At 39.9% G+C, this 26629-nt stretch overlaps 2 protein-coding genes and 1 long non-coding RNA gene across 6 annotated transcripts in view; 1 reads left to right on the forward strand and 2 right to left on the reverse strand.

Annotated features, from left to right (window-relative positions):
* Positions 1-2581, reverse strand: part of MTUS1 (microtubule associated scaffold protein 1) — a 129246-nt gene extending 126665 nt beyond the window's left edge. Inside the window, exon 1 of one of the 2 annotated variants that reach the window (XR_012623086.1) lies at positions 2552-2581. The gene's annotated coding sequence lies outside the window, so the exon portion shown is untranslated. The remainder of the gene's footprint in view (positions 1-2551) is intronic. The other variant, XM_074822651.1, reaches the window with a different exon arrangement.
* Positions 2582-4461: 1880 nt separating this feature from the next.
* On the forward strand, positions 4462-11133 carry LOC141922781 (uncharacterized). The gene is made up of 3 exons (XR_012623087.1): positions 4462-5839; positions 6956-7021; positions 9002-11133. It is a non-coding gene; the product is annotated as an uncharacterized LOC141922781 (long non-coding RNA).
* The window catches only part of FGL1 (fibrinogen like 1), a 33223-nt gene continuing 14598 nt past the window's right edge, over positions 8005-26629 (reverse strand). For 2 of the 3 annotated variants that reach the window (XM_074822657.1, XM_074822658.1), the window contains exons 5-8: positions 25827-25924; positions 24799-24887; positions 24054-24241; positions 17275-20096 (exon numbers count right to left, since the gene is read on the reverse strand). In XM_074822657.1, the coding sequence (XP_074678758.1) occupies positions 19937-20096; positions 24054-24241; positions 24799-24887; positions 25827-25924 (535 nt within the window). In that variant the 3' untranslated portion in view covers positions 17275-19936. Of the gene's footprint in view, positions 9050-17274; positions 20097-24053; positions 24242-24798; positions 24888-25826; positions 25925-26629 lie in introns of those variants that run through there. The other variant, XM_074822660.1, reaches the window with a different exon arrangement.

Genomic DNA, 26629 nt, shown 5'->3' on the forward strand with positions numbered 1-26629 from the left:
GGTAATCACTTCAGTAGCTTCTGCTGGATCACACCACATGTGGCACTTTCACATAGGTATCTCTCAATATCAATAACTCATAATACAGCAGTGGCACACTTTAGCATCTAGTACGAATATGTGACATACCACATTTATATATATGCAAGGTATACATTTATACACGTATGAAATGCATATATATGTATAAAACCATATTTACGCTTTTATTTTTATATATATAAAATCAGTCCCACACTACCAGCTGGCTAATCTGCATTCCACAGTTGCTATTACAAGCCTAAGGAATTATTTTGCTAGATTGTTGAGATCATTAGCTACCTGACATGTTAGATCTCAGCTCAATTCTAAGTCCTACAAGTTAAAAAAAAAAAAGAGGCAAGCAAAAGCCTCCTTATAGTTGACATCATAACAATCCACCTCTGTGCAAGAATCTTGGCTCTTCCTAAAACAGAAACCCACTTCTGCCATACGTGACGGCAGACAAAAGTTTGAAACCACAAAATGCAAGAGTTAGAAACAGGAGTCTCAAATGCATTTAGAGTGTCATTACTCTGTCAAATCTTGACTTTGTCAAGGCCTTTACATTGCATTTTTGCAGACTTACTCTTACAGCTGAAATCAATACCTGAGAAGTAAAACACATGAGAACTGGGAACAGTTATGCATCCAACAGTAAAGCTTGCTATTTATTGAATCTAAATTGCTCAGAAAGATACCATGAAACCTGTTGTAAGGTGTCAGCTACTAAAAGTTTCACATTTGTTCAAATATTTTCAAGTTATAGAATCTTTACACACAGAATCATGCTTACTCTGGATGGAAAATTATGCCAGGTAAAGTTTTACCATGAGAATTATCAGATTATTATCACTATTTCAGTCACTGTTCTGAAGCAGACTGATCTCAGCCAGAAATCTGAACTCTGCAATAGTTTAAAAGTGACTATATAAATTTTAAATACAGCCTTGTTACCACATGTACAATTATGCCCCATAAAAAGAGAGCTCAAAAAGCAACCTATTGCTCACCCATGATAATTAGCATTAGGCGAACTAAATTAGCCCCAGTGGCTGGTATGGAGTCACGCGAGCCAGCCGCTACAATGCATCGCAGTGGTTCCACAGGAGCATGTGCAAGTCACAAAGAATAAACATTTTAATACCTGTCCTATTTAGTAATCCAGACAGTGAACTCCATCATGTTGGTCACCACCATCCACTCCGAAAATTTCAGTAATATATATAAAGCAGGTTAAAGCTTTTCTGCTCCCAAAAAAGTAAGTTGCATTACATGAAAAGCTTATCTCTTCTCACTTTAGAGAGAGAACTATTGCTGTGTATTGAGTTCATTTAGAAAAAGGGGAAGAAAACTATTAACCATGAATATATCTATTCAATAGTGTAGGTATCATCTGGTTTGCTAGACTTAGTATTAAAGTATTTTACATTTATAGCTACTTTAGACTGTTACCAACCTTACAATGTATAGACAATGACCAATAACGATTTATTTTATCTGCTTAAATGGAAGTCTTGTATCTGCCACAGCATGAGACTTCAGCTTTTAGATAACCCCCCTGGTGTGTTTAACCAGTTGCACTGTCCATGATATCACCAGCATAAAACAAAAACCCCACCAAAGCACAGCCTTAGTCCTGGTGGCAGATTGTCAGAGCTGTGTCTGAAGCTAAAACCTACATATCCCTGAAGAGAGATGGGATGCTCTATTCTCTGCTTCCATCACAAAGTTAAAAAACAGGGGGTGGGAGGTGCTTAGGTTGTTTTGAGGGAGATGTTTGCTGGGGCTTTTTTTGTTTTGCTTTATTTTAAACATCTGCACTCTGGCCTTGGAACAATGGTATCAAGTTTAAACTCCATGTCCTTTTCAAACACTGTCTCTCCTGCCCGTGCCAACCTTGAGTGGTATAAATAGCTGCAAGCGGAGGAGCGAACACGGAAGATACTCTTGTAAAATCTCAGGAGCGTTCGTGCTCTTACTGCAGGACAGGAGCAGTCCGGGTGCATGAGAGGAAGCTCTATCAGATTTTAAACGTTTCAAACGCCATGTCAGCATTCAACTAACTAAAAAGCTACGCCAGCAGTGTACAATTTCCGCATCTTTAAACACAAAAAAAAAAACCGAAAAACAACCCAAACACACCACCAACGCCCGCTGAAGTTTCGGCTCCTCAGCCCAGGGGAAAGGTCCCTCGGCGCGGCCCTCGCTGCAGCTGCACCTGTGCCCTCCCCGAGGCCGTGCCCCGCCGTCCCTCCTCGCCGGCGCACACGGGAGCGCGGCGGGCGGCCGAGCGCCGAGAAGAAAAGAGAAGAGACAGCACGAGCAGCCCCGAGCGGCGGCCACCCCCAGGCCGCGGCAGTGACCCACTTCCCCGGCCACGCACCGCCGCGGCCGGGCAGCCCCGGCCCCGTTATCCGGCCGCCCCCGCGCACCGCCCCGGGAAGCCCGCGCTGGGGTACGAGGAGGGGGAACGGGACGGGGCGGGGGAGGACAACGACCGAGACTTTTTTTCAAACAAATCGGTACTTACGCCGGCGCTTAGACGCCGCCCCTCACTTGCGGCTGGGTTACGCAGGAAGAAACTGCCCCGAACCGCCGCTCCGCACCGCGCCGGTCGCCGGCACCGCGGTCCCCTCCGCCCCCGCGGAGGCCCCGGCAGCGCCGCCTCCGCGCCCAGCCCACGCGCCCGCCCGCTCCCCGCGAGCACCGGGCAGCCCACAGCACCCGCGCCAGCGTGCGCGGGCGCCCCAGTCCCCCCCCCGCCCCGGCGGCTCCGCGCCCCCTCCGTGACCGGCCCGGACCGTCCCGTCCCGAGCGAGGCGCCGCAACCGCGCTCCGGCCGCACCTGCCCCACAGCGGGCCCCGCGCTCCGCTCTCCTCACCTGGCGCCGGGCCGCGGGGCTGGGCCGCCCCTGGGCGGTGCTTTTGTCGGCGGGGGCGCGGGGGCTGCTGCCCGCCCTGGGGGGGGCCCGGGCGCGCTGCGGTGGGCGGTGCGGGAGGCGCAGGTAGCAAGCGGGGGAACTGGGTCAGCGACTAAAAATACCGCGGGGGAGCGAGGAAAAGGATCCCGCCGCGGCGCCCGGGGAGGCTGTCGCCCCTCGGGGGGGGGGGGGGGCATGTCGGCGGCGCCTTTCCGGGCGGAGCGGGGCCCGGCGGAGGGGGGGGCCCTCCCCGCAGCCGAGCCGGGGCAGGTGGTGACGGGCAGGCGGTGACCTCGCCCCAGGCGGGCACGGTGCGCTAGTCACGAGCACAACCCGCGACGACAAAACCTTTCCTTGCTTTAATTTTTAAACCGCGTGTGGCTTCGCAGACGGCGCGCGGGGTGAGAAGTGTCGAGATCGCCCGTTGCCAGAGGGCCGGGCCGCTGCCTTCGCGCCCGGCGGCCGGGACCGGGGTGAATCATCGTCCCCGGGGAGCGGCAGGTCAGGACGGGCCGCATTCCCCCGGCAGGGCCGGGCCGGGCTCCCTTAGGCCCCGGGCCTCCGCCCGAGGCGGCCGGCTGGCCCTGCCGTGCCCACTGCTGCCATCCCGGACCAGGGAGTGTGCAAAACGCAGGTTGTGCCTCCGGGGTCAGCTGAGAGCTGTCGTGGGCCTGGGGTTAGCGTGGTGGCGCAGAGCAACGCCGAGGCAATGGCCAGGTTACAACAACAAAAAACCCCAGGAGGTTCTAGCTTAATTTTCCCGATGGCCTGAGCTGCGCAGTGCTGGACTTGTGCTAAACCTTTGCATTTATGCAAAATAGTTTACAAATGCAAACCACGTGCAACGTGTTTGAGTTTAGTAGTGACTGGCCACAACTTTAACTCTGCCTTTGAGCACCCTGTCCGCAGTATTACTTGCTGCCACATCTTTGTGCTCAACGTCCTGGATTTGAGTGGTAGTAGAGCCACTTCTTCCCTCCAGGATCTGTCCTCTCAGGGGTTTCGCTGGGGAAGGTACATCCCGTGGCAGTCTCCCAGACCCCATGGAGCACCTGCTGGGAATTCAGCACTAAAGCAGTGTCTTCAGCTGGTGGTGCTACCCATAACAGGAGGTAGAGAAGGAAAATCTTTTACTCACCTTTACAAAGCCCCCAAAAGTAAGTTTTGCCTATGCAATGTCCAAGGAGGAGAAGCTTTCAAATGCCGGTAAGGTTGGACACGCTTACCACGCAGTGTGTCTGGTGCGCGAGGGCACAGCAGCCTCTGGGCTCCCTGTGTGCCAACGTAGGAGTCTGTATCCAGGACAGATTTGGTGACTCCATAGGAAATGCTTTCTTGACATCAGGCTAATTCCCTGACCTTCCCCTCCACCCTCCACTACTATATACAGTTGCTGGCTATTTATATATGTGATGAATATGATTCAGAATTAAGCATGCCAGGAAGACACTGAATCTTTCAACCTAATAATTAAAAAAGGAATATAGCATGATTGCTTTGTTTCACCACCACATGAAAGAGAACTATTTATTTTTATTGTGGTTAGCTTAGTAGTAACAAACAAAATATTTTATTCCCATCCATGAAAAGCAATCTTGCCCATCTTTATGGGCTTCATCCAAAGCATGCTGGAGTTAGTAGTATTATGCATGGGCTTTCAGTTAGCACGTGACTGCAAATGTAGTGAGCCACATTAGAGCAAGAGTGCTCTGGGGCTACAAGGCTGAGCATTGTACAAGACTTGGACATCCCGAGAGGGAATAATGCCAATCTGTAGTGAGGGTCTGTACGGTGCTGCAGACCTTGGGAGGCAAACCCTTCAGTAGCACAGCTGAAGCACCCTGGCATGAGTCTGCTGCTGTGGCTGGACGTGTGGAGCGAGGGACATCGTGAGATTTTTGTGGTGTCATTAGATCACTGCTCATGTGAAACTGAGTGATAGATGGTTTACATAGCCAGCCTTTTAGCAAAGTTCACAGGCATGGTTCCAACTGTATGTATCAAGGCTAATCTCAATTACAACTTAAAAATGCCTCTCTCTTTGTCACTGTGGGGATGGTCTGGAAAGTATCGACTGATCGCTACAGCTGAAAGCTTGTCATGTTGATCTTTATCCCACCAAAGATCACAGTTCATTCAGCATTCGCTGCAACCATTCCACTCTGATGGCTCTTTCATTTTTCCTGGTCTTGTTGTTTGTCTAGGCCTTTCATACAGCAGTAATCAAGGGAAAAAAAATCGATTTAAAAAACAGAGACTTGGGTTCTTTTAAAATGCGATAATAATGAGGAAATTCAGGAATAGTTGCACTGGCATTCCTTTAATATCTTCCCAACTGGGAAGAGGGAAGATGGTATTCACGTTTATGATGGTAGTTGAAGTCACTGCACAGTGGACAAGTTTGTCAAATCTCATCAAGGAGGATTTCAAAGTGGCCAAGGACTCTCAATGCAAGGAAGGAGAAGGAACCAGAGAGGCCACTGAGGTCTATGTAATTTACATTTTTCGCATCATTTGCTCTTGGAAGTCCTTTTCCTGGGATTCTAATCAAAAGCTGTTGGAATCAGTTGTTCTGATCAAAATCTCGTAACAGCTCTTTCTTCTCTTGCTAAGTAGCCATGAAATGACTTTTGCTTCTCTGCCTTTTTTCTTCTTCCTCAGCTCTTCTGGTCCATGCATTTTGAGTTTCATAAATATAGGAGGAAGACTGAAGTATCATGTAACTTAATGTTGAAAAAGGAGGGAAGGAAAAGAGAAAGAAGAGGAAAGAAAGGCAGAAAAACTTACATGAGGAAGAGACATGGAAGACAAAGGATGACAAGGGGGAAAGTAACCAAGAGGAATAAAGCATGGGAAAGAATTGGAGAGACCAGAGCAAGGGGTGAATATCACAACAGGTGGGAAACGGAAGAAATGGGAGTTACAGACAGTTTTTTATATTCTTTCCTTATTTCTTGTCAAGAGGAGTTAGTCAGGAATAAGTTCCACAAATGCCTCTGAAGGGGCTGAAAAGAAAAACTATGCTGAGATGGGTGTATGTCTGTCTTTAATAATAGATATGATTGCAGCGGGTGTAAATAATTTGAAACAGTACCAGGTAACTTGAGTATCAATAGCAGTAAAAATGCAGCAGCACAGGACCGCCAAGTCTGTGTCCTGTTGGTATCCAGGGTAATGGATGGTTTTGAATAGGTTATTAGGGAACTCACTCAGCTTGTGTACTTTAATATTATATGGTAATCAGCTAGAAAAGCAGTCTTGTAACAGGGATTGAAATTTAAATTTCCCTCTCCCAGCTAGATACCTTAGTTGTTGCACTGCAAAGTGATGCCTTGCTTCCCTGGCCCAATGAATGTGGATTAGTTTGTTTGGAATAACAGCCTTTCAGCAGGCACAATGAAAGGCATTCCTCCCAGCTAGCCTCTGGCCTGGTGACATCCTGGGAAGTGCTGGCTAGGGATTCAGTGTTGTCCTCAGGACTCTCCAGGTCTAAGCTCTACCTGTTTAGCTGCTGAGGGGACCTCTCCATCCTCCAGCCATGCTTTTGAAAGACGCCAAAGTCTAAATGCAGACCCTGCTCCAGCATAACTCAAGAATTAAATGCTTTAGATGCCAAGAAGGTTATAGTTGTGGTGTCAGTAATTGGCAACTCGGGTGCTTCTCACACTGGCTATTAGAGATTCTGGTCCAAGGTATGGATGCTTCTGATGTGGTGGGGAGTGGGGGCACCTGGCCCAGAGCTGGGGGCTCCTGGCTAGGAAACCAGCGCCAGAACTTGGGGGTTGCAGCTCTTAACACTGCAACAGCTTGGCCTATGGTAGTTTATAGTTTGTGGTAAGTCTTGTCTTGGCTGTATCTGGGAAAACACCATGTTGTGGATTTGTTCATGCTACACAGCAGTGTGTTCACAGGTAATTTTTGGCATCACGAGGCTGACTTCAGTCAGGTATAATTCCAGCAGTCCAGAGGTTAATGTACTCTGTTGTGATTTTTTTTTTTTTTTTTTTTTTAAGGTGGGGAGAGGGCCAGTGGAGACATGTAATGAATGTGATAACTGCATTCAATTTCCTTGGCAAGTGGTAAGTACTGTTCCCCTTTGTTTGCTTATGCAGACTACATTTAAAGTACTGCATAAAATAAAGCAAACCTTTCTGGAGGCCAGTGCCAATTTTGGTGGAAGAAAAGTATAGCGCTACAGTTGAAAGTCTTCATTATCTTCTGAGGCTCAATTACTAATGAATATTTAATTTTTGCTACCACACACTTCACATTCATATGACTTCTTTTCTGCCCAAGGCCTATTTGAATAAAATTGTATACTTCCTGCTTTGACAACATACTAATGATGTATGCTAGAGAAAATCATTAGGAGTAGTCCTGCTGAAAATGTTGAAAATGTCTTTGGATGGTAATTTGGGCTGGATCTTGTAATTTTACTGGTGATTGTACCTGTAATGGCTACAAGTAAAATCATTCTAAGAATCCTTGGTATTTCTCCTCCACAGTTCAGAAAAGAATTAGACAGACTCTGGGTATCCCCACAAAAAGTATTGGTGAACACATCACAGATCTCTGGGCTAAATTAATCCCTTAAGTGATTTTTTTTTTCATATGCTTTCCACGAAAACAAGGTTCACTCCTCTACTTACAAGCAGCACTCGTGGAGAACTAGAAAATACTCCTAACGCTTTAACCATTAGACTAATTGTAGTTCACTTGATTCCCTAATGTAATAAAACTCTTGCTTTTGTGGGCCATTATCTGTTAGATAAACCCCTACATTGTATGTGTTATTAATTATTTATTCCTTCCATTATTCTTAAATGCACATTAAAGAATTGACTCATGATTTCTAGCACAATTCATAAGAACAACTCTGTTCAATAATTTTTGGAAGCGTTTTCTTACGGCAAATAAATAAGGAAAACAGTTTCATCTTCTGTGGAGTTCAGATATCAGTTTAACAGTTTTATTCCTATCAATATTTTGAGAAATCTACATAGGAGGGTTTTTTTCCTTCCTGATATTAGTGATTGAGAATTTGTATATTATTCTTCTAGACTATTTTAGTTACTTTTCTATTTTTTCCAGTTAGAAAAAGAATTGACTAATTTTTCCCCCTTACTTCTTCAGTGTCGTTTCAATAAGCTTACATAGCCATATGCAGAATGACAACTTTACTGTTCTGTACCTACAATTGTTACCCCTTGGTGTTTTCCACATATGCTGTTTCCTAAGCAAACATAGTTTCACATAAGCGAATTTATGCAAAAATACCAAACATGGCTATTTATCTATTCTGAGAGGAAAAAAAGAAGATTGTATAGTGAACATGACAGCCTAGCAGAGTTATCTTTAAAATGGTATTTTCAATCCGTGTAAGTACAATTGAGAAGTTAATTGCCTTTATCAAGGCAATGGGGGAGGGATATTACATCAAAGAAGATGGCTAAACCTTGAAAAAGGTTACTGGCTGGGAGGCTGGCTGCTAGGAAAGGTTAAATCATAGATCATGTGAAGATGTTTGAGAGATTCATATATTGCCACAATGTGAAGATTTCCAGCCAAACCTGCCCACTTCCTAAGAGAATATAGTGGTGTTCTTTGTAGATGTCAAGAAATCACTGAACAGAAAGAAAATCCTGGTTTTCAGTCATGTTGAACTGGAGCTGATGTTTAAATAACCACAAGAGCACTAACCTGATGAATGACTTCATCATAGGAAAGAGAGAGAGGAAGAGACCTGTGAAAAAAGTGCCTAGCTATGCTAGCTGGATCTCTTTGCAGGTGGGACTACTCGGTGCAATAGACAGTGGCTGACAACAAATTTCTGTGGCACCCTGTAGAAAAATAGAGGAGAAACTGAAGGAGCTTTCCCCACAAGATGCTGGCAGATGAGTCAGAAGCTGGAGGAGTGGGAGGTAATCTAGCTATTAGAGACAGTGAACAGGGAGTAGACATTTTCAGTCTTGAGTGCAGGATGAAAAGCAGCCAGCACCACACATTCTTACTTTTTTTTTATTACTGATTGTTTCTTTGCTTCTTTTTTTTCTTTAAAGGAAAATACCCTTTCTTCTAAAAGTTGTCCTTTCTGTTCAAGCAACCATCTGTGGGAAAGAAATGAAGGTGAAGATAAAATTCCAGGAAGATACTTGCACAGACCTATTTGAAAGTGTTTATTGTCAGGAAACAAGTGCTCCTGAGCCTTTAAGGGCTATGTCTCTGCAACAGCTCCAAAATACGCTTGCCTTCAGCTATATAAACAGTGGTTAACAGAGGAAGAATTATTTGCACTAAGACTTATTTAAGGGAAACTAATAGAAGGAAAAGATTACACAACCAGTTTCTTTTCCTACTTTTCAGTGGTTTCATTACTAGCTCACTACAGACTTAATGTTTTGAAGAAATAAAATTTTGCTGAAGTAAAACCAATTCCATTCTTATCTGTAGCAGGTCAGCTGTTTAAATGGAGCTGAATATTATTTGCTTCTGTGACTTTTCTGTGATTAAGGAACAAGTAAATCATATTGCTATTGCAGCATCTCCCCAATGTGAGGCTTGGATGTGAGATTAAGTTAGCAGGGTTTAGTATCATTTGCACAGTGGTAAATGTGGACATGGGGATGAATAGGCTCTTAGCCAGCAGCAAATACATGGTGATGTGACTTGTTCTGACAGGAGAGAAGGCTAAGCTAACTTCCACACAGTTTGCCTATAGCAAATGCAAAGTAATACACTCTGACAATTTCTGCAGACCAGCTGATGCATAGTAAGTTGTTAATAGGTGCTAACTTGATGCTGCTTCTGAGCTCACAAGACAATGCAATGTAGTGTACCACACTGCTCTTTGCTTAGGCTCTGTTCTATCAGTAATGGGATTTTTCTGGTCTTTCAGTAAGCTTCTGTGGGTTTCAGATCTCTGTGTATGCAAATGTGTATTGCATTAGACACACAGCACCTTACTATTGCACGTTATGCCAATGTTCATATTAGCTGGAACAGTCCAGTTTAGAAGGAGGCATGGTATATGTAAGTGGACAGAAACAACAAAGAAATTAGAGTAATTGTGATAAAGGTAGCGGGTACTAAACACAAACTTGTACCAACAAAATAGAGAGGAAAAGCTCGAAACTGGTTCTGTGTGACAACAAGATGTCCCCATCTGAGCGTTGCTGGGACAGGGTAGAACAAAACAATGCTGTGAGGAAGATGTGTTGCAGCAGCCTATGGCAGAATTTAGCACTGACTGCTCAAAAGGGAACTGCTAAAGTTGAAAAGCCATGTAACTGGAGAATGAAAACCTTTCCTCTTCTTTTTCCCCATCCTCTCCAATATGGACAGACGAATTCTAACATTAATGAAGGGACAGCATGTGCTTTTGATTTGGTGATTGAAACTGAATGCTGTTCTGTATGCGTGAAAGGTTACTGAATGGACAATGAGAGACTGGGGGAAAACAAGTAAAGAAAATACAAAACAAGCCTTTTCTGCATGTCATTTTAAAGAAATGGTATGCATCCAATGGGAGCAAGAAAATGAATGTCAATTTAGGATTTTTTTCCCTCCTGGGTGGTAACACAAGCCAAAGGGAAGAAGATGAGAAAACACATATGGAATTTAGAGTGAAAATAATCCAGTAGGAAAAAAAAATATAAATTTTCTTATTTGTACTTGATGTGTTTTAGTCCATGTTTTCCACTGCAACACAGATCACTTAGAGGTCTTACATGAACTCATGTCTAAACCGACCCTTATTTTCCTTAGAACAGGTCTGATGTATTATTTCTGCTTCCCCAACACTTGTTCTAACCGACCAAATAAACTTTGCTAGGGAATAAACCCCACAACTTAAATGCAACAGCCTGCAAGACTGTTGTTCTTGGCATAGTTTTTGATGACTGGACAGGTCTTACATAAGAAAACTTAGTCCTGTCTAGGGTTCAAGCCATGTGACTGTACAAATTGGACAAGATTACTGTTGAATCAGGTGCATCTGAAATACGAACAACATTATTTTGTTGGAAAACTGCAGGTGAATGAGAAAGGTCACACATGTATTATGTGTCTACAGCACTCTTCACCTGGGATGTACTAGGATTTATCTGTGAAATTGTGTGTTGTTGATATTTCATACTGTAAAGCCATTGTAAACAAATGAAGTTATTAATAAACCAGATAAATTTTGAATTAATATTTTAGATGTGTTATTTTGGCTATTGTGCAGTCTAAGGATTAATTTGAAGTATAATGAACTGTATCAAAAAAGAAAAAGCCAAACACACAAAGTTACAAAATCATTAACACTAACATTGTCTGGGTAATCTATTTTGTTCTTTGTTTTCACTTCAGTTCCTTCTTCTGATAGGTCAGTAGTCCTGGATAGTAGGAGGAAAAGTTAAATTGAAGTAGGAATGAACATATTAGTTTCTTCATTGCTAGCTACTTGCTTTTTCTTAGCTGAACTTAAGGCTAGCATGTAGATAAGCCACCAAGATGCAGTGTCAGAATCTTTTGAAGGCAGAAGTCAGTTTATTTGCACACAGGATTCTAAAAACATATATGTTTTCTATTGTGACAAGCTTCTGAGTCAGAGTTGGAATGTGCAGCGGAAGAGTAGTCATCTCTGCTGTCCCACATGGCGCCCTCTTAACCACAAGCTCTTGCTCAGCCTCCTGTTAGTGGGCATTTGTCCATTTTTATAATTTTCCACAGTCTGAAATGCAAACTGGAGTAACAAATAGCATTTTCTAAGCTCTAAGAATTCTCCAAGGAATCCCTGTATGCCTGGTTTTTTTTCCCTACTTTGTATGTATCACAGAACACTGACTGAAATACCATACTATGCACATTGATTTGTCCTTCTGGATTTCATTTGCCATTTACGATGAGCAGCTTGCAGTGTGTTTAAAATGGCTACAACAGGCAGTGCTCTTATTAAGAGTTACCGATCCTGTCTCTCTCTGTGAATATTGATATAATGGATGGTGGTGCCAACGAGCTGATTACTTCCTGCTCTTCAGCACTGCTATCTCTATGGAAGTTGAAGCTGCAGACTTTCTTAATTAATCATGCCAGTCTAGAAACTGAAGACAATATGTGCTAAGTATAGTGGAGCCTTCTGCTATAGTCAGCACTTCTTTCCTTTAAATACACAGCTTGGATGTAAACTGGCAGATGTAATCTTTCAGGGAGAACTCTGAGCATTTTAAATATACTGTGAAATACTTGTGCAGTACACCTTTCCCAGAGACTGAATTCATCACTGTGGACAATGCTTCTGAAACGGAGCCATTCTACTATCTTAAACCAGTATGCAGACAGTGCACAAAAGCCTTAACCTCTCTTCCTATGTTGTATATAGTTTAGAAACTGCTGCTAGTAAGGTTTTATCCAAGTGAAAAACCTGAAGATTCCTGATTATAGACAGGGATCAGCCAGAACTAGTAGCCTAGGCTAGTAATAGAATAAAATGTAGTTCTTGAATTACATGTTTCCTGAGGAGGTTTCAAAGTGCTCTGTAAAATGGTTAAATCGTATTTCTCATACATAAGGAGAGTATCAAAGAGTTCAGTGACTTGCTACATGATACAGAGAAAATCAGAGGTGATGGGGGCAAGCATTCATTCTCACTCTTACATCTGTGAAGTCCTGGTTCCACTTCTTAAAGTGAAAATGCGTACATTTAGGTTGTATTCTTCTTCATATTAAGAAAATTAGATCCATGAGTCAGAAGGGTTCCAGATTTTCCCTGCCTTTCAAAATCTGTATGTCTGAGAAAAGGGATTTTCATTTTAGTCACTTGTTCTCTTCCCACTATGACTGGACTCCTTGATGGTAAAACAGGCAGTGAAATAAACAGTACTTTTTTCTTTCAGAGACTAATAGAGGCTTTGCTTAAAATATTTGTTTTTATCATATAATCGAAGAAATGCATTTGTAGCTGAAGATTTATGTTATAACACTTCCAATAAGCAGTCTGGTGAAACTTCTTTGGTTTTAATGTGTAAGCATAAATACACCCCAATGAAGGCTTTCTCTGGTATCACATCAGAGTTGCTTGCATTTAAATTAGTGGGTCAGCAAGAAAGGACAGTGGAACCTTTTATTAGCAGCTGACTTCTCTCGAGTCTCATTTTACATTTTTGGTTCCAGCACTATTCAACTGAAAGGAGATACTGTAGGTAAAAAAAAAAAAAAAAAAAAAGGTGAATAACAGAGACAAGGCAACTGCTAGACACCAGCTTCCACTGTGTTCTTCAAAAATATCTGTATCCTCACTGATATTATAAAGAACCATAATGTGGCATGTTTCCTTGTGTATTCTCTGGTAAGAGCTTTTCATGAGCAAAGTCTATGATACAGAGTTCAGTATTTTTTTAAAGCTGTCTTAGATGAAGAGGCTGCCCATCAAGTAAGAAACAAAGGTGAATATCCACATAAATTATATTTCACCTGCTGAAATCACTGTGATAGTGCTGTTCTCTAAGGAAGTCCATATTTTTCCTGCAGACACTTTGCGATGTACCAGGAGACTTCAAAAGTGAATTTGATAACACTGTTATTACTTCTGTCAGGAACTCTTCATGTGTTGGACAGCATGATCATTCCTCGTCTTTAGTGATGGTGTTCTTTGAAAAGCTGCAGGATGTCTCAATTTCTCTCAAATTTTGGTTTTGCGGGTTAATTAGTGTACAAATGAGATCTATATAGATAATGTATAGCCTGTTATCCCATGCATCAACACGTAAGTCTGAGATGTCATGGGCAATCTCTTCCTTACTTTCTAGCTCTAGCTCTTTCCAGCTCTAGCTGGACGTAAGCGCAGATATTTTTGTTGTTCTGGTAACACAGGAGAAGGTTGTTGATCATGAATTACAGAGCACATACAGACTTACAGGGCTACACTACCTATAAAATGCTATATAATGAATATGGCTGATAACCTTTTTAATGAGAAAGTATTAGAATAATAGAAAGGATTTGTTGTTAAAGCTGTGTTTTCTTTGGGATACAGTGTAAATGATCTGCTTGAGCAGCAGATGACAGGCCTAATTCATCCCCAGTGTAACCTTTCTGGACTGAGTTGATTTGCATGAGATTCATGTTGTTCATTCTTTTGGGGAGAGAAAAAAAAAAAAAAAGAAGTTGAGAATTACATAGCTAGGAAGGTGTCCAGTTAGTATCTTATATATTAAACTTTTATGCCAGGTTTAGAGGCTCAAGTGCTTTAGTTTAATGCTGGGGAGTTAAAGATAAATATAAAGTAGAATTTGTTGTTATGGATTACAAATCTTAATGACATTTTTTTGGAGTTGTGTTATTAATGACTTTTTTTTTTCAAGTTGTGTAAACATAAAAAGGAAGCCCTTCCCTTCCTTCAATACTCTAGAACTTTTTCCTTAGAAATTTTAGGTTAAGAGTGACTTGTGTTCTTCCAGATGGGTGTGATTTTTCTGTTTTCTTTTTTTCTGTACTCAGAGGGGTAGTAAAACCAAGTCAGAAGCTTAAAGCTCCTTGTTAGGAAAAGTCAGTAAGAGGAGTAGTTGAGAACTGTGCTGCTATCTTTAATTAAGCATGCTGCGTAACAGAGGTAGAGAGGATTCAGTGTCAGAGTACTGGAACAATTTGAATTAGCATTATTTCAGAAACTTCCATAGGATATTTAAAATAAGTCATTTAAAGTTATTATAAAATAAGAAAAAGGAGATGCATTACAAACATTAAAATCCCCTTCACATCTTGCAAGTGTTAATAATTCAAACTTAGATACTAGCCTACAGAGTGACTTTCTAGCAATTACATGCAGCATGAATTTTACATTTGCTGAGTACCGCATGAATAACCCACTGATTTCAGGGAGGGTGCTTTTCCCAGATGGGTGTATGGCATCTTGGCAGGAGATGGATTTCCTGCTCTCCCTGCAGTGAATTCACTATGGCACAAGCACTTACTTCATCCTGCTGGTGCCACAAGTGTTCACAAAATCTCTGTTTCCTGATCATGAGTAACATTAAAATGCTTTATTATTTTTGTTATGATATAAAGATGGGCTTCCCTCACTCCACTAAAGTTCCCTTGAATTTCAGGGTAGTTGAGATGTGAAAAGTAGAAAGAGATCCCATCAGGGAAGAGCAGTAGAAGAATTGTAGCAGGAATACAGTATGTTAGTTCAGGTAGTGTTTGGAACTTGCACAGTTTTGTTGCTGTTTGCTGATCAGCAGAAGATATGAACTACTGTTGTAATGCAAGGCTTTTTAAATTAAAGAGCCCATAATTTAACTGCCTAAATGTGCCATACCTCAACATAATTAGATGCTGTGAATTTCCATAAGACTTGGGTAACCTTAGGAACTTATGTATGATTTCAGACGTAAGTTAAGGACTAAATTCACTTAAACATTTTTTACTTGTTTTCTATCATTTAATAATTAACTTAATCTGGAGAAACATTTGTACTAGTTTACAAATGTGGTATTGCCTAAGAAAATACATGTACAGAGCACCATCTAGTGCAGGATATCACCAACATAAAAGCCTTTCTGCTCATATGTCACTTGTCTGTGTTCAGCTAATTTAATATGAACTATCAGGTTGCAGAAAGTGCCAGCCCAGTGGCTCCTGTGGCAATATAATTTTGCAATTACATGGGAGATTATGGATTGAAAATTATTTGGGACCTTTTGCAAGGGCAACAAAATTGGATGCACTGAAATTCAGGTAATCATTTGTGAGAACCATATACTCTTAAGAGGAATCTGCTTATTTTCCTGCCCATGGTGTTGGGTGATATATTCATTACAATAATTCAATGCAATGTGATTATAAACTAGGTTGGACACTGATTCTCACAAGAGATTTAGAGATCCAACTGCCATTTTAGGTGCCTTAAGTACACCATTTAGCTCCTCCGAGCCTTTGCTCAGCTTCTGCAGAACCTCAAAGCTACCCAGGTTCCTTAAGCCAGGCATTCACAGGTATGCAAAACATGACCAATGGGCAAGATTAAAGATCCAACTGTCATTAAGAAGGGAAGAAAAGAAGGAAGGAAGGAAGCTTAGATTCTATACGAAACAGGTAAAAGAAACTTATACACAGGTATTTACGAGTTGCTGAGGAAGGGTGGAAAAACCGAGCTACAGGGTTGTGGTTGTTTTGCAAAGGCCATGTTTTGGTTCTTCTGCAGGCAGATAAACATATGAATTTGGCCCCTGGGTTGTTTAATCAACGTTTGGATATCAACATTACTGTTTTGATGCAATCTTTTTAGCATTAGGGTAGCATTAAGAGGAACTGTCATAGTTAACTGAAGACATAGCAATGACAAGCTGGATTTCATCCTGCACTAAGCAAAGGTTAAGATGGCCCTCAGGTACTTGGAAAAGATGATTTTTGGATGAGTACTATGTAGTCAACAAGAAAATAATTAAGCATCAAAGAACCACTATCACTGTAAAGTTCTACATTCTCTTTGACAAGCACTTTAACAGAAAATTAAAACTTTTCTCTCTCTGAGCATATATTGCATAAGGATTTTGGCTGAATGCTTGAAACCTTGCTGACTTTCCAATTCTCAGACCTGCTCTGAGAAAACAGCAAGCATATGCTCATACTAATTTCAAAGTACCTCCTGGTTTTGAAAAGCTCAATTTTTTGCTTTCTAAGTTGACCTCTTAATAGAGAACTAAAAAAAAACCAAGACAGAAATAAGTGGAAATTTTTGAAAATTTAGATACAGAGTACCTCCCTGGATACTTTTTCTGCTCTTTCTACCTCCTTCACAACTGCCAAAGAGAACCTACTACTGAAGAAAAGAAAAAAGAGGGTATGAAAAGCTGCATTTTCATTCTTTTTGAGCTAATGAGGAGAAAACTGTTCACAGACCTGGTAAGCTGAGGTTCGCTTCCCCTTTCTGGGTATACCATTTTGCTAACAGCAAGGAGAAGTAGCTTTGACAGAACAAAATGTAGTATTTTAAAAAGGGGTTCAAGAATTTGTGTCAGGAGTAACAGTTTTGGGAATGGTGGGGAGAGGTAGGCTCTAGCTAGGCAGTAGCGCTGAAGAGAAGAGTCTCCACTGGAAAGCAGTACACCAGACTGCAGTACCTCAGCTCTGTCAATGCACACTAGACGTTTTAGGGAAAACAAATGTTGTAGCATATAAGGTTCTTTTACTGATCATTTAATTCACCTGGACTTGTGGTTTCCATTCTTTCAATCTCCAAAATGTTTAGCAAATGGAAGAAAACAGAAGTAGACAACTCAAAATGTAAAGGTGTTTCCCTTGACAAAATATTACAAACATCAGGCATTTTTGATTACACGTTGCTGGTAGCTATCATTATGTTCTTTATTAAATCATGACTGACAAAACATTTCCCTTGTTATTTCCTTGATTCTTATTCTTCTTCTGTTTGGTTATATGATTTGTATCAAACGGTATGTATTCATTTTAATCTATTTGGGAGTTACTATGCTGTTCTGTCTAATGCCTGAACAAATAAACTGGCTTTTGTTCTGCTGTCTTGTAAGAATAAAGAATACCTTATAACATGTTCATACCTGTTGAGGAAATAATTTAATATGAACAGGCCAGGCCAGGCAGAGAAAAGAATTCTCTTCCAAGCTGTACTCTCTTTTCTAGTAGCTATTTAAACTTGCCATTGGAAAATAAAGGGTTTGTTTATTTGAGAACAATTATATGATCATTTGGAATTACAACACTTCCACATGTTTTTCATGTGGCCAAAAAGATTTATTACACAAAGAAAGGCCATAGAAAGGTGGTCAGAATTAAATACTGGATTTGCATATTGCTAGCAGTATGCTAGATGCTTTTCAGACAGCTAGGATATCAAAGTCCTTGTTCTGAAGAGCATTCAGTCCAAATAAACATATAAATGTATTGTAAGATGTATAAAGAAAGATTTGATCTTCCTTCATTTTATGATTTCCAGTAGAGAAAGGGAGTCAAATTTTACATCAGAATATGACAAAAGCACCCTAAATCAGCTGAAAGATTTCATTAGTGTTCTCATGGATTTATGCTGCAGCAAACAAAAAAATTACTGCAGATTTTATGAGCACAATCTCTACATCTTAAGAGTCTTTTTTGTGTGCTAGAGATCCAACTTTGCTGTACTTAAATCCTCCATGTTTTTTCCTTAAATTATGTGAAATATTATTTGTCTTGATACTCTCCAAATACATAACCCAATCTCTCCATTTTCCTGTGAAAAACTAAGGGTGTTTTTACAATTTCTACATAATGTCATCCATGTTTTTGCAAAGAATTAAATCCTCCTCTTGGAGTAGCAAAAGATTTTGAAAATCATGATGGGAAATACTGTACTTACAACATCTTTCTAAACCTCTCCAGAACTTCCATCATATTATTAATGACCCATACCTCTAGACCTGCTCATGGAATTACACAGGAACCCATTTTAAATTCTGTAATAAAATTGGATAAAAATACATGTCAGATGTTCTGTTTTAATGTTGAATGCTGAATACATATACAACTGTATATAAGTATATACGTATATACATACACATATAAACATAGGCTGGTATGCCTTCCTGTCAGACACGGAATTTAATTTGGTTTAACTGATTAAACTAGGTCCCAAATAAGCAGTTGTAGAGCTATCCACTGGTCCTCTCATGCAGGGGTACAGGGATGTGCTCAAGACTAGAAATCTCTAGCACAGTATCTATCAATATATCAAGAAAAAGATTGGATTATCTAGAATACCTGCTATTACCTAAAAACCACAGACCTCAAGACCTCTATACTGCAGATGTTTATCAGCACCATTTTTACATTATAATATTCTTTTTAGCTGCCTGAACCCATATTTTCTCTACTTATTTCCCTTTTTTTTTTGTTTAGGTGTAATCTGATTTATCTTATTGAGTGAAACTGTTTCATGTGAACCTCTCCTTTTTCCCCCCAGTTGTTCTACACATCCTCCCTCCCTTATTCCATGCAATTCTTTCAAGAATTCTTGCCAAACTTTTGGTTTTGGAGGATGGAAATGGAAGGGAAAATGGCCATGCAGGGAATTATCATTCAGCTGATCTGTATTCATATCAATGTAGTTATGAATTGACTGATAGATTGCCAAAAGTTAGTTTCCATTATGTTAAGCTTGACTGAAACTGGCTGCCAGGTTCAAAAACTGTATTTGGACAGAGGGAGAGAGACTGACAGTTCAACCACAAAAGCAAAATTACTTTAGGGAACGAGGAAAATAAAAGTGCCCAAGTTTGGCTCAGATTCATGTGCTTTTTACAATCTTCATTTGCATCTGCTCAGCAGAAATAGATTACATTTCATCAGATAGCTTTCTAGAGAGTGCTCCTGACCTCTCCATGGCAGCAAGCACTAATCAACGATTCTTGTTATTACTGGCAATTGAAGTCTATTGTGGTGCTAGGCACAAAAGCCAGAGGTAGGCAGAGTCTCTCTTACAATTTTTCTTGTACAAGAAAAACGTGTATCTGCAGCTTGAGAAGGGAGAAAGCCCAGGGAGCCAAGACAAGGATGTAGGAAAAGGAGAAGATAATAGGCTTAGAAGAAGAACCGCTTTGAAGTGACTGAACAAGGCATTTGACTAACAGATTATATAAAGAAAGTAAAGATTTATAGAATCAAGCACTAAGAACCTCTAAAATGTCAGATTTTAGTTGCACATGAAATACATTTCCCTCTACACATGCATCATGATAGCCTATCTTCAAAGTGGAGCTGACATTAAAATTAGTTGCAGATTTTGTTATTTAGCCTTTTGGTAAAGTCCAAATGTCAATATATTGTATCTACAGATTCACAAGCCAGATTGTCTTCTCATTTACATCTCATAAAACTACTGGTTGCAGAGGAATTATTCTGGATTTATATATGCATAGATGAGAAGCAAAAATCTGCCCATCTGTTTTAATCTGGATTGATTTGCTAAAAGATTAACTAGATAAATCGTCTTAATAAAATACTTAAACAATATTAGGTTCAAAGTCTGCTGGTCTGACCTTCATGACAACAGATTTCAGAGAATACCACCACCCATGCCAAGTGTACCAAACAATCCCGTTGTCTGTCTTGGCAGTATACGGGCCTTTGTAGTACAAACCGTTCAAGTTGGCAGAGTGACACCTGGTGGAAAAGTAAAGGAAAACAGAAATAAGGCCTCCTGTCCAAAAGTTGCAAGCACCTGTAGTTTCTGTGTGAGTCAAAAATTTCGCCATGTTGATAAAAGCCCAGTTTGACAGCTGCAAAAATTTGCATTTGTGGACTTAAGTGCACCTAAACAATAACAATTTAATTAGGGCAGAACTGCAAGTGCTCTTAGCTTCTTGCAAAACAAAAGGTCTTTTTGTTCTTTCCACACATTTTCTGATGTTACTAGCTCTCTGAGTTTTGCCTACTAATCTGTTTCAGTGGAGAATTATTCTAGAGTTGCCCAGGTCACGTGTGGCAGCAGGGCATACACCAAGCATAACTCTGGGAAAGAAACACTGTTCTGCTTTTTGCTGTTCCAGAGTAGCCCCTCTGAAGTTTTGCAGTTACTCCACATGGTGTTTCATATGACAAAACCTGAATACCACTATCAGTTTGCCTATTCACCTGTGGACTTCTATTTACAAATAGATGAATCTGACAGCTAGTTAAACATATGTATACCAATTCACTGGATCATCAGAGCTGGCACTTTATTTGACTATATGAAGTACATTTTTTTTTTTTGTTCTTTAACACACTGAAGCAGAAATGCTATTACAGTTTATTAAATACAGTGGTTAAAATGAACAAACAAACCAACCCCTAGCAAAACCCAAAATTCTTGAATAGGTACCAGCACAACCTGGATAATCAGTTGGTTTCTACAAGAAAGAAGTTTAGATCCTTATGTGACCATATGGAGAGCAAAACAGTTGTTTTTTCTGCAGCATATTGTAATGAATTGGCTTAGTTTATCTGCCAGTCCAGTGCTTTGTTTTAAATGCTGTTAATATCTAGCTGTCAAACACCATGATGATTTCAAAAGCAGACTTCAGAAAATAAGCAAACAGAAAACAGTCCAAATGAACCTTATGGATATTATTACTGGCAAAACTTAGTCTCTTTGGCTTTGCTTACACTTCATTAACAACAGTTTTTGAGAACTGAAAAACTGTAATAAAATCCACATAGGAAAATTCTCATATATATATGCTTATTTATTGCTTACAATTTTTAAGCTCAGTTTTGGTAATGTGTTGGTTGAAAGCTTATAAACTGCACATATCAAAAGTGACTTTGTGGTTGAGAATGACAAACTTGTATCAGAGCTGACATAATCTTTCTAGTCATACAAATTCTGCATTGATCAGGCACTCTGTCCACTTTGAACCAAAACACAGATTTCATTAGAAGAATCATAGTTGCTAAGAGATACTTAGATCAACCGAATCCCTTCTTTTACTTCCTTTGATGGAAGCAGGCAAAACATGATTTTGTCAACAGCAACATGAGCCAGTAACAACTCTTAATTAGTGCCCGAGGCACTAATAGCAAAAATATACAGTACTCTGTAACCAACTAGATGCTGTCTGAAGTAACTGGACGTACTAAAGAAACAACTGGTGTGTGATTATTGATATGATATTCTGAAGCAACATTCATTATTCACAAGTCAATAAGCACCTTAAAGTTAGCCGATGTTCTTTCTTTCTGATAGGCTAATTTTTAAAGTAAAAAACTGCACTGCAATAGTTTCAAAAGTACAGTCAACTCTGAATTATCTGTGGACATTTTATCTGAATTATATATTAACTGTGTGACAGATGCAGAGAGATAGAGTTGGTTCCCTGAAGAACTGTTTGAATTCTGCCTGGACTTACTGACTCCAGTACAGCCCCAGATGGATGTAGCTATGTTGTCCCCAGGATGATTGGTGAGGCAGGAAGCCTGAGTTAGTGAGATCTGTGGCCCCAACTTGATGCCTCACAGATCCACTGTGATCATGCATGCATGGTGTAACTAGAACTGGGAGTGCTGGGGAGAGAATAAGCTCATGTCCAACTAGACTTGTTAGCTCTTCTTTTACCAGTTATAAACCTACTGACCTTTGCAACACACTAGATGCAGGAAAGCTTATGACCTGGGTGTAGTACCAGAGTGAACCCAGCTCTGTGGATTTGCATCCAAGCTGAAAATCTCTTCTAGAACTTTGATTACAAAAGAATGCAGAGAGGCCATTTTTCAACAGAAGTCCAGGATAACAAGTGCTGAGCTGGAACAAGACCAGTGGCTTTAAACTAGTTCTGAGCTACTTCCATGTGGTCTCACTTGTGTCACATCCCTTGGTATTCATATTATCTGGGTGTTTCTGTATTCCATTAGTCCAGATAGCATAGAGCTGGCTATAAAAAATTCCTTCATAGCTGGGAGCTCCTATACAAACCAGCCAAGAGCACTAATTCCTTCTATGTGTGCTAATCTGTGCATGACAAATACGTGTTCTGAGTGCTTTCCTTTCTCTGCCAGTACTGTTCTTTTGGGTAGGATTTAAGGACACTGACATTTACTAGTATTTTGCAGGATTCAGTTTTATGTTAGGCTTAACATAAAAAAGTCACTAGCAAGGCAGTGGAATAACACTATTAGTAACTAATTTTCATTATCTAGATAGACTGTCACTTTAAGAGCATGAGCTACACAGCCATAATAGGAACTAGTCTGGTAGGAGACAGCTATCTTTAGTAGTTACGTAGCACCAACTACAAGGTATTAATAACTGTCAAGTTCTGCTGTACAGCTACTTTTGCAAAGGGATCATTCTTTTTTCCAGACCAATCAAATACTACCAAAAAAAAAAAAAAGTTTTAACAGGCAAAAAATGTATGCAATTGACTAAAAGTGATTGCTGATTCACTCTTAATGAACTCCATGGCATGGTATCAGAGGTTTATGCTACTTGAGGTCTAGATATTCCTCTAAGTCCACAGAAGTTCTGATTTTATGGGAGAAGGATCTCCAACACAATTGCCTTTCCCTTTTATATCTTACCTTTCATTAGAACTGCAAAAAACCTTTGTATACATGTGATTTTTTTCCATGTGTCTCAAACATTCTGCTGACTCACCATCCATGCAAATGAATTAAAATGTATTACAATAAGTAATTAATTGTGAAACATTGAGTTAATAGCTACATCATATCAGCTAAGGTGATCACAGGCTACTTATGGAAATAGAATTTGGAAAATGAGGAGTTAAAAAACAGAAACAAAGTATGACACAACACAGAGAAACAATGGAGTTGATCCAGCCTGGCAGCGCTTGCCAAGTGAACTGAGATCACAATGAGAGTAGTATGCTTCCCTGAGTTGTATTTTAAACCTCTCTATTACACAGCTAGATTGTACAGTTTCTTTTCACGGCTGTATTTATCTAATTAATTAAGGGAAAGAACACAGCTGTCTGTACAGACAGTGCTAAGGCTACCAGTTTTATCCTTTATTTTTGAATTGGTATTTTGTACGTAAGTAGGATTTAAAAATTCTTTTACTGAACCCTATTTAAAAAAATCTTCCTCTCAGTCCAGCCATACTCACTGACAGAAACTGGGTGGACGCATTCCCATCTTGATATAGAAGGAATAACAAGAGTGAGATGCTGTGATATGAGGTGAAAAAAATGAAGCTTAATAAGCTGGCACTAGCTTAACTTGTCAGCTATTCTGCAGCACTGCCACATCTGGTCTAGTGCAATGCAGGAGAAATGCAAGAATGAAGTACAACAGGGATACATCTGCAAACTCTACATGACCTACTTGCGTAAAAACTGGTTACCTTAAAGGGGCAGAATTGTCTTCTCCTTAATGTCTGATAACAAAGACAACCAAAGTCTATGGCAAATACCATTATCACAGACCAGCTTGAGCTGTACAGTAGGTGCTGTCCCTTCTAAAGCGAGTCTCAGTATTACCAGCACTGAGATCTCTGGAAGGGGTCAAGGGCAGATTGCAAATGTAATAAACAATGCCAATCCTATCTTCTACCATATATTATTACTGTATGAATATGCATGAAGCAGAATAGTTGACAGTACTGATATAAAGTCAAAATACCTGTTAAACCACCAGCCAGCCTTTTCCTCTTCAGCACAGTTCCCTTCATAGTTGTCATTATCCCTGTCTCTAGTACTGAATTTCATTCCTCGATGATCAGCCCACCATTTTACGTCAGGATGAAATCCACCAGTAAGGGAATCACCAGCGGTACCAGAGTATTCACCACAGCTCATCTCATAAGATTGCTAGTGAAAAATGTGAAGAAAGGGAACATAAAGTTCCAATATGTCTTTAACCTTTAGCATGTCAGAAAGTGAAACCACAAAGAGGAAACTAATCTGTTTCATTTGCTACTATTTTTATGCTCAAAAATGTCATATCATTTAAACATTGTGTAATAGATAATGAAAGGGTGTAAAGATGCTTACCGGTGTAAAATCTGTTAATAACCTTATGTATAAATGACATAATAAAACAATATTAGAGTTAGTTTGCAGTACATATTAACAAATCAGAACTTCATGTACCGTTATTGTTGGTAATATCAACAAAAATAGAAAAACACTTTTATCCATGTCTGCTAAACCAAATGATTCATACATCTCACTGAAAGTGTAAAACTGATGTATCAATGTAAACCACTATTATTACATATTTGAAAATTCCAAGCATTCATTAAGAAAGTAAATATGATAAGTTCTACACAAACCTTAATGAAAATTAGGAATCCGTACATTTATTGTCTATCTACAGAATCCATATTTACATTAAAATCTCTAGACATTATTTAATATTTTATTACCTCTTCACCTGCAACTCCAAATCTTGCATATTGTGCAAAACGCCGTTCTCCTTCAAAATCAGTTAGATCAATTCTTAAAGTATAGTTCCCTTAAGAAATAACAACAACACAAATTATCTTCGTTAAACTAGCCTATCTCACTACTTTTCAGAACAGAGTATTATAGTAGAAGATTAAAATACTATGTTTTTCTCATTAATCTTATCTCTATCATCACAGCATATTTTATGGGGTTTTATCTTCTTTATGCATATTAAAGCATGTCTTGCTATTCTTTGTCTTTATTCACCTGATTCAGCTTAGAAAATTTTATAATTATTCTAATGCAGATTTTCGAGCATAGACAAAAAATGTCTAAAAAAAAGGCCTTACAGGCTTTATATTTTAGTTAGGTATTTGAGGTGGTAATGAAAAGACAGTGAGAATCAATCAATAAGCGTACATCTAAGAAAATGAGATTTTTATACTCTGAAGATAAAAGAGTTAAACTAGAACCACATCCTGGTGGCACTGATTTCCATATGAATTAGCTGGCTAAGTCAATGGGTAAGTTTTGTATATGCAGCATTCTACAGCAAAGCAGAACTTATATTGAGTGACTATCAGAAAGATGGAAATAGCTTTCTAAGACTAGTCTCATCCACAGGACAGGCCTAGATTTACCTTCATGTAATAGCCTACGCAGCCATGTAAAGCCCTGACTAAATGAATTGGTACAGCACACTACCTGACTCTGGACTGTTAGTGATGCTGAATGAAATGGGTGCCGACAATTCTTTTAAGGTATACCTATACAGGCTACTGTTGCTGCTTTTCAGGGGGTCCCTGCATGCCATTGGCCCAATGACAGTTCTGAACCTTTTGTTAGAAAACATATATTAAAATGTGTTTTGTTCTGAAACTTGGAGAAATTCATGAAGACTAACAGCAGAACTCATGATTTATGCTTAAAAAAAAGGTAAAAAATGGCCCAGAAAGAGCAAAGAAACAGAAACAATAGAAGACTATTGTTACAATACAGATCTTACCTTGATTAGTCAAATAATGAAGATTTTTATTTCCAAGCCAATATTCACCATTTGGCAAAACAAAATTTCCAAAGCCTTCTTCATAGTCAGTCCAGACTCTGAAAAAAAATAAATTACTAATTTATCAAAAAAGCAAGTTTGCTCGGATGTTTATTTTATCATACAACCATAGATCACAGAATAATTCAAATTGCAAAGAACCTCAGGAGTTAATCTAGTCCAATGTCCTGCTCAAGGCAGGGTCAGTCATGAGACCACACGAGGTTGCTCAGGGCTCGTCCAGTCAGGTCTTGAAAACCTCCAAGGATGGAGACTGCACGTCCTCTTTGGGCAACCTGCTGACTGTTCTCACGGTGAAAAAGTTTTCCTTATATCCAGTCTGAAGCCCTCTTGTCTCAATTTATGTACTTTGTGTCCCGTCCTCCCACCAGACACCACTGAAGAGTCTGTTTACTCAATGAGGTCTCACACTGCTCTGTTTTCTTAGTGACCTCCTTGTAGGTAGATACAAGCTACTATTAGGTTCTGCTGAAGTCATCTCTTCTCCAGGCTTAGCCTGTCCTCATAAGGCTCCAGCCCTTGATCATCTTGGTAGTCTTCTGCTGAACTCTTTGTAGGTTCATTATATATTGGAGCAATAATAAATATTTTAGACTTTATTATCTTATTTATATTGTTGATCTTCACAGAATTATTTCTATTTCTCACATGTGAAGGGCTGAATCCCACACTACACTGGTCACTGAATCCCAGTCCAAAGAGTAGTCCTAAGAGGTACATTTAATGTTAACAGATTTTAAGAC

This window comes from Strix aluco, chromosome 4 (assembly GCF_031877795.1).
Source record: "Strix aluco isolate bStrAlu1 chromosome 4, bStrAlu1.hap1, whole genome shotgun sequence".
In the NCBI taxonomy this organism is placed as follows: domain Eukaryota; kingdom Metazoa; phylum Chordata; class Aves; order Strigiformes; family Strigidae; genus Strix; species Strix aluco.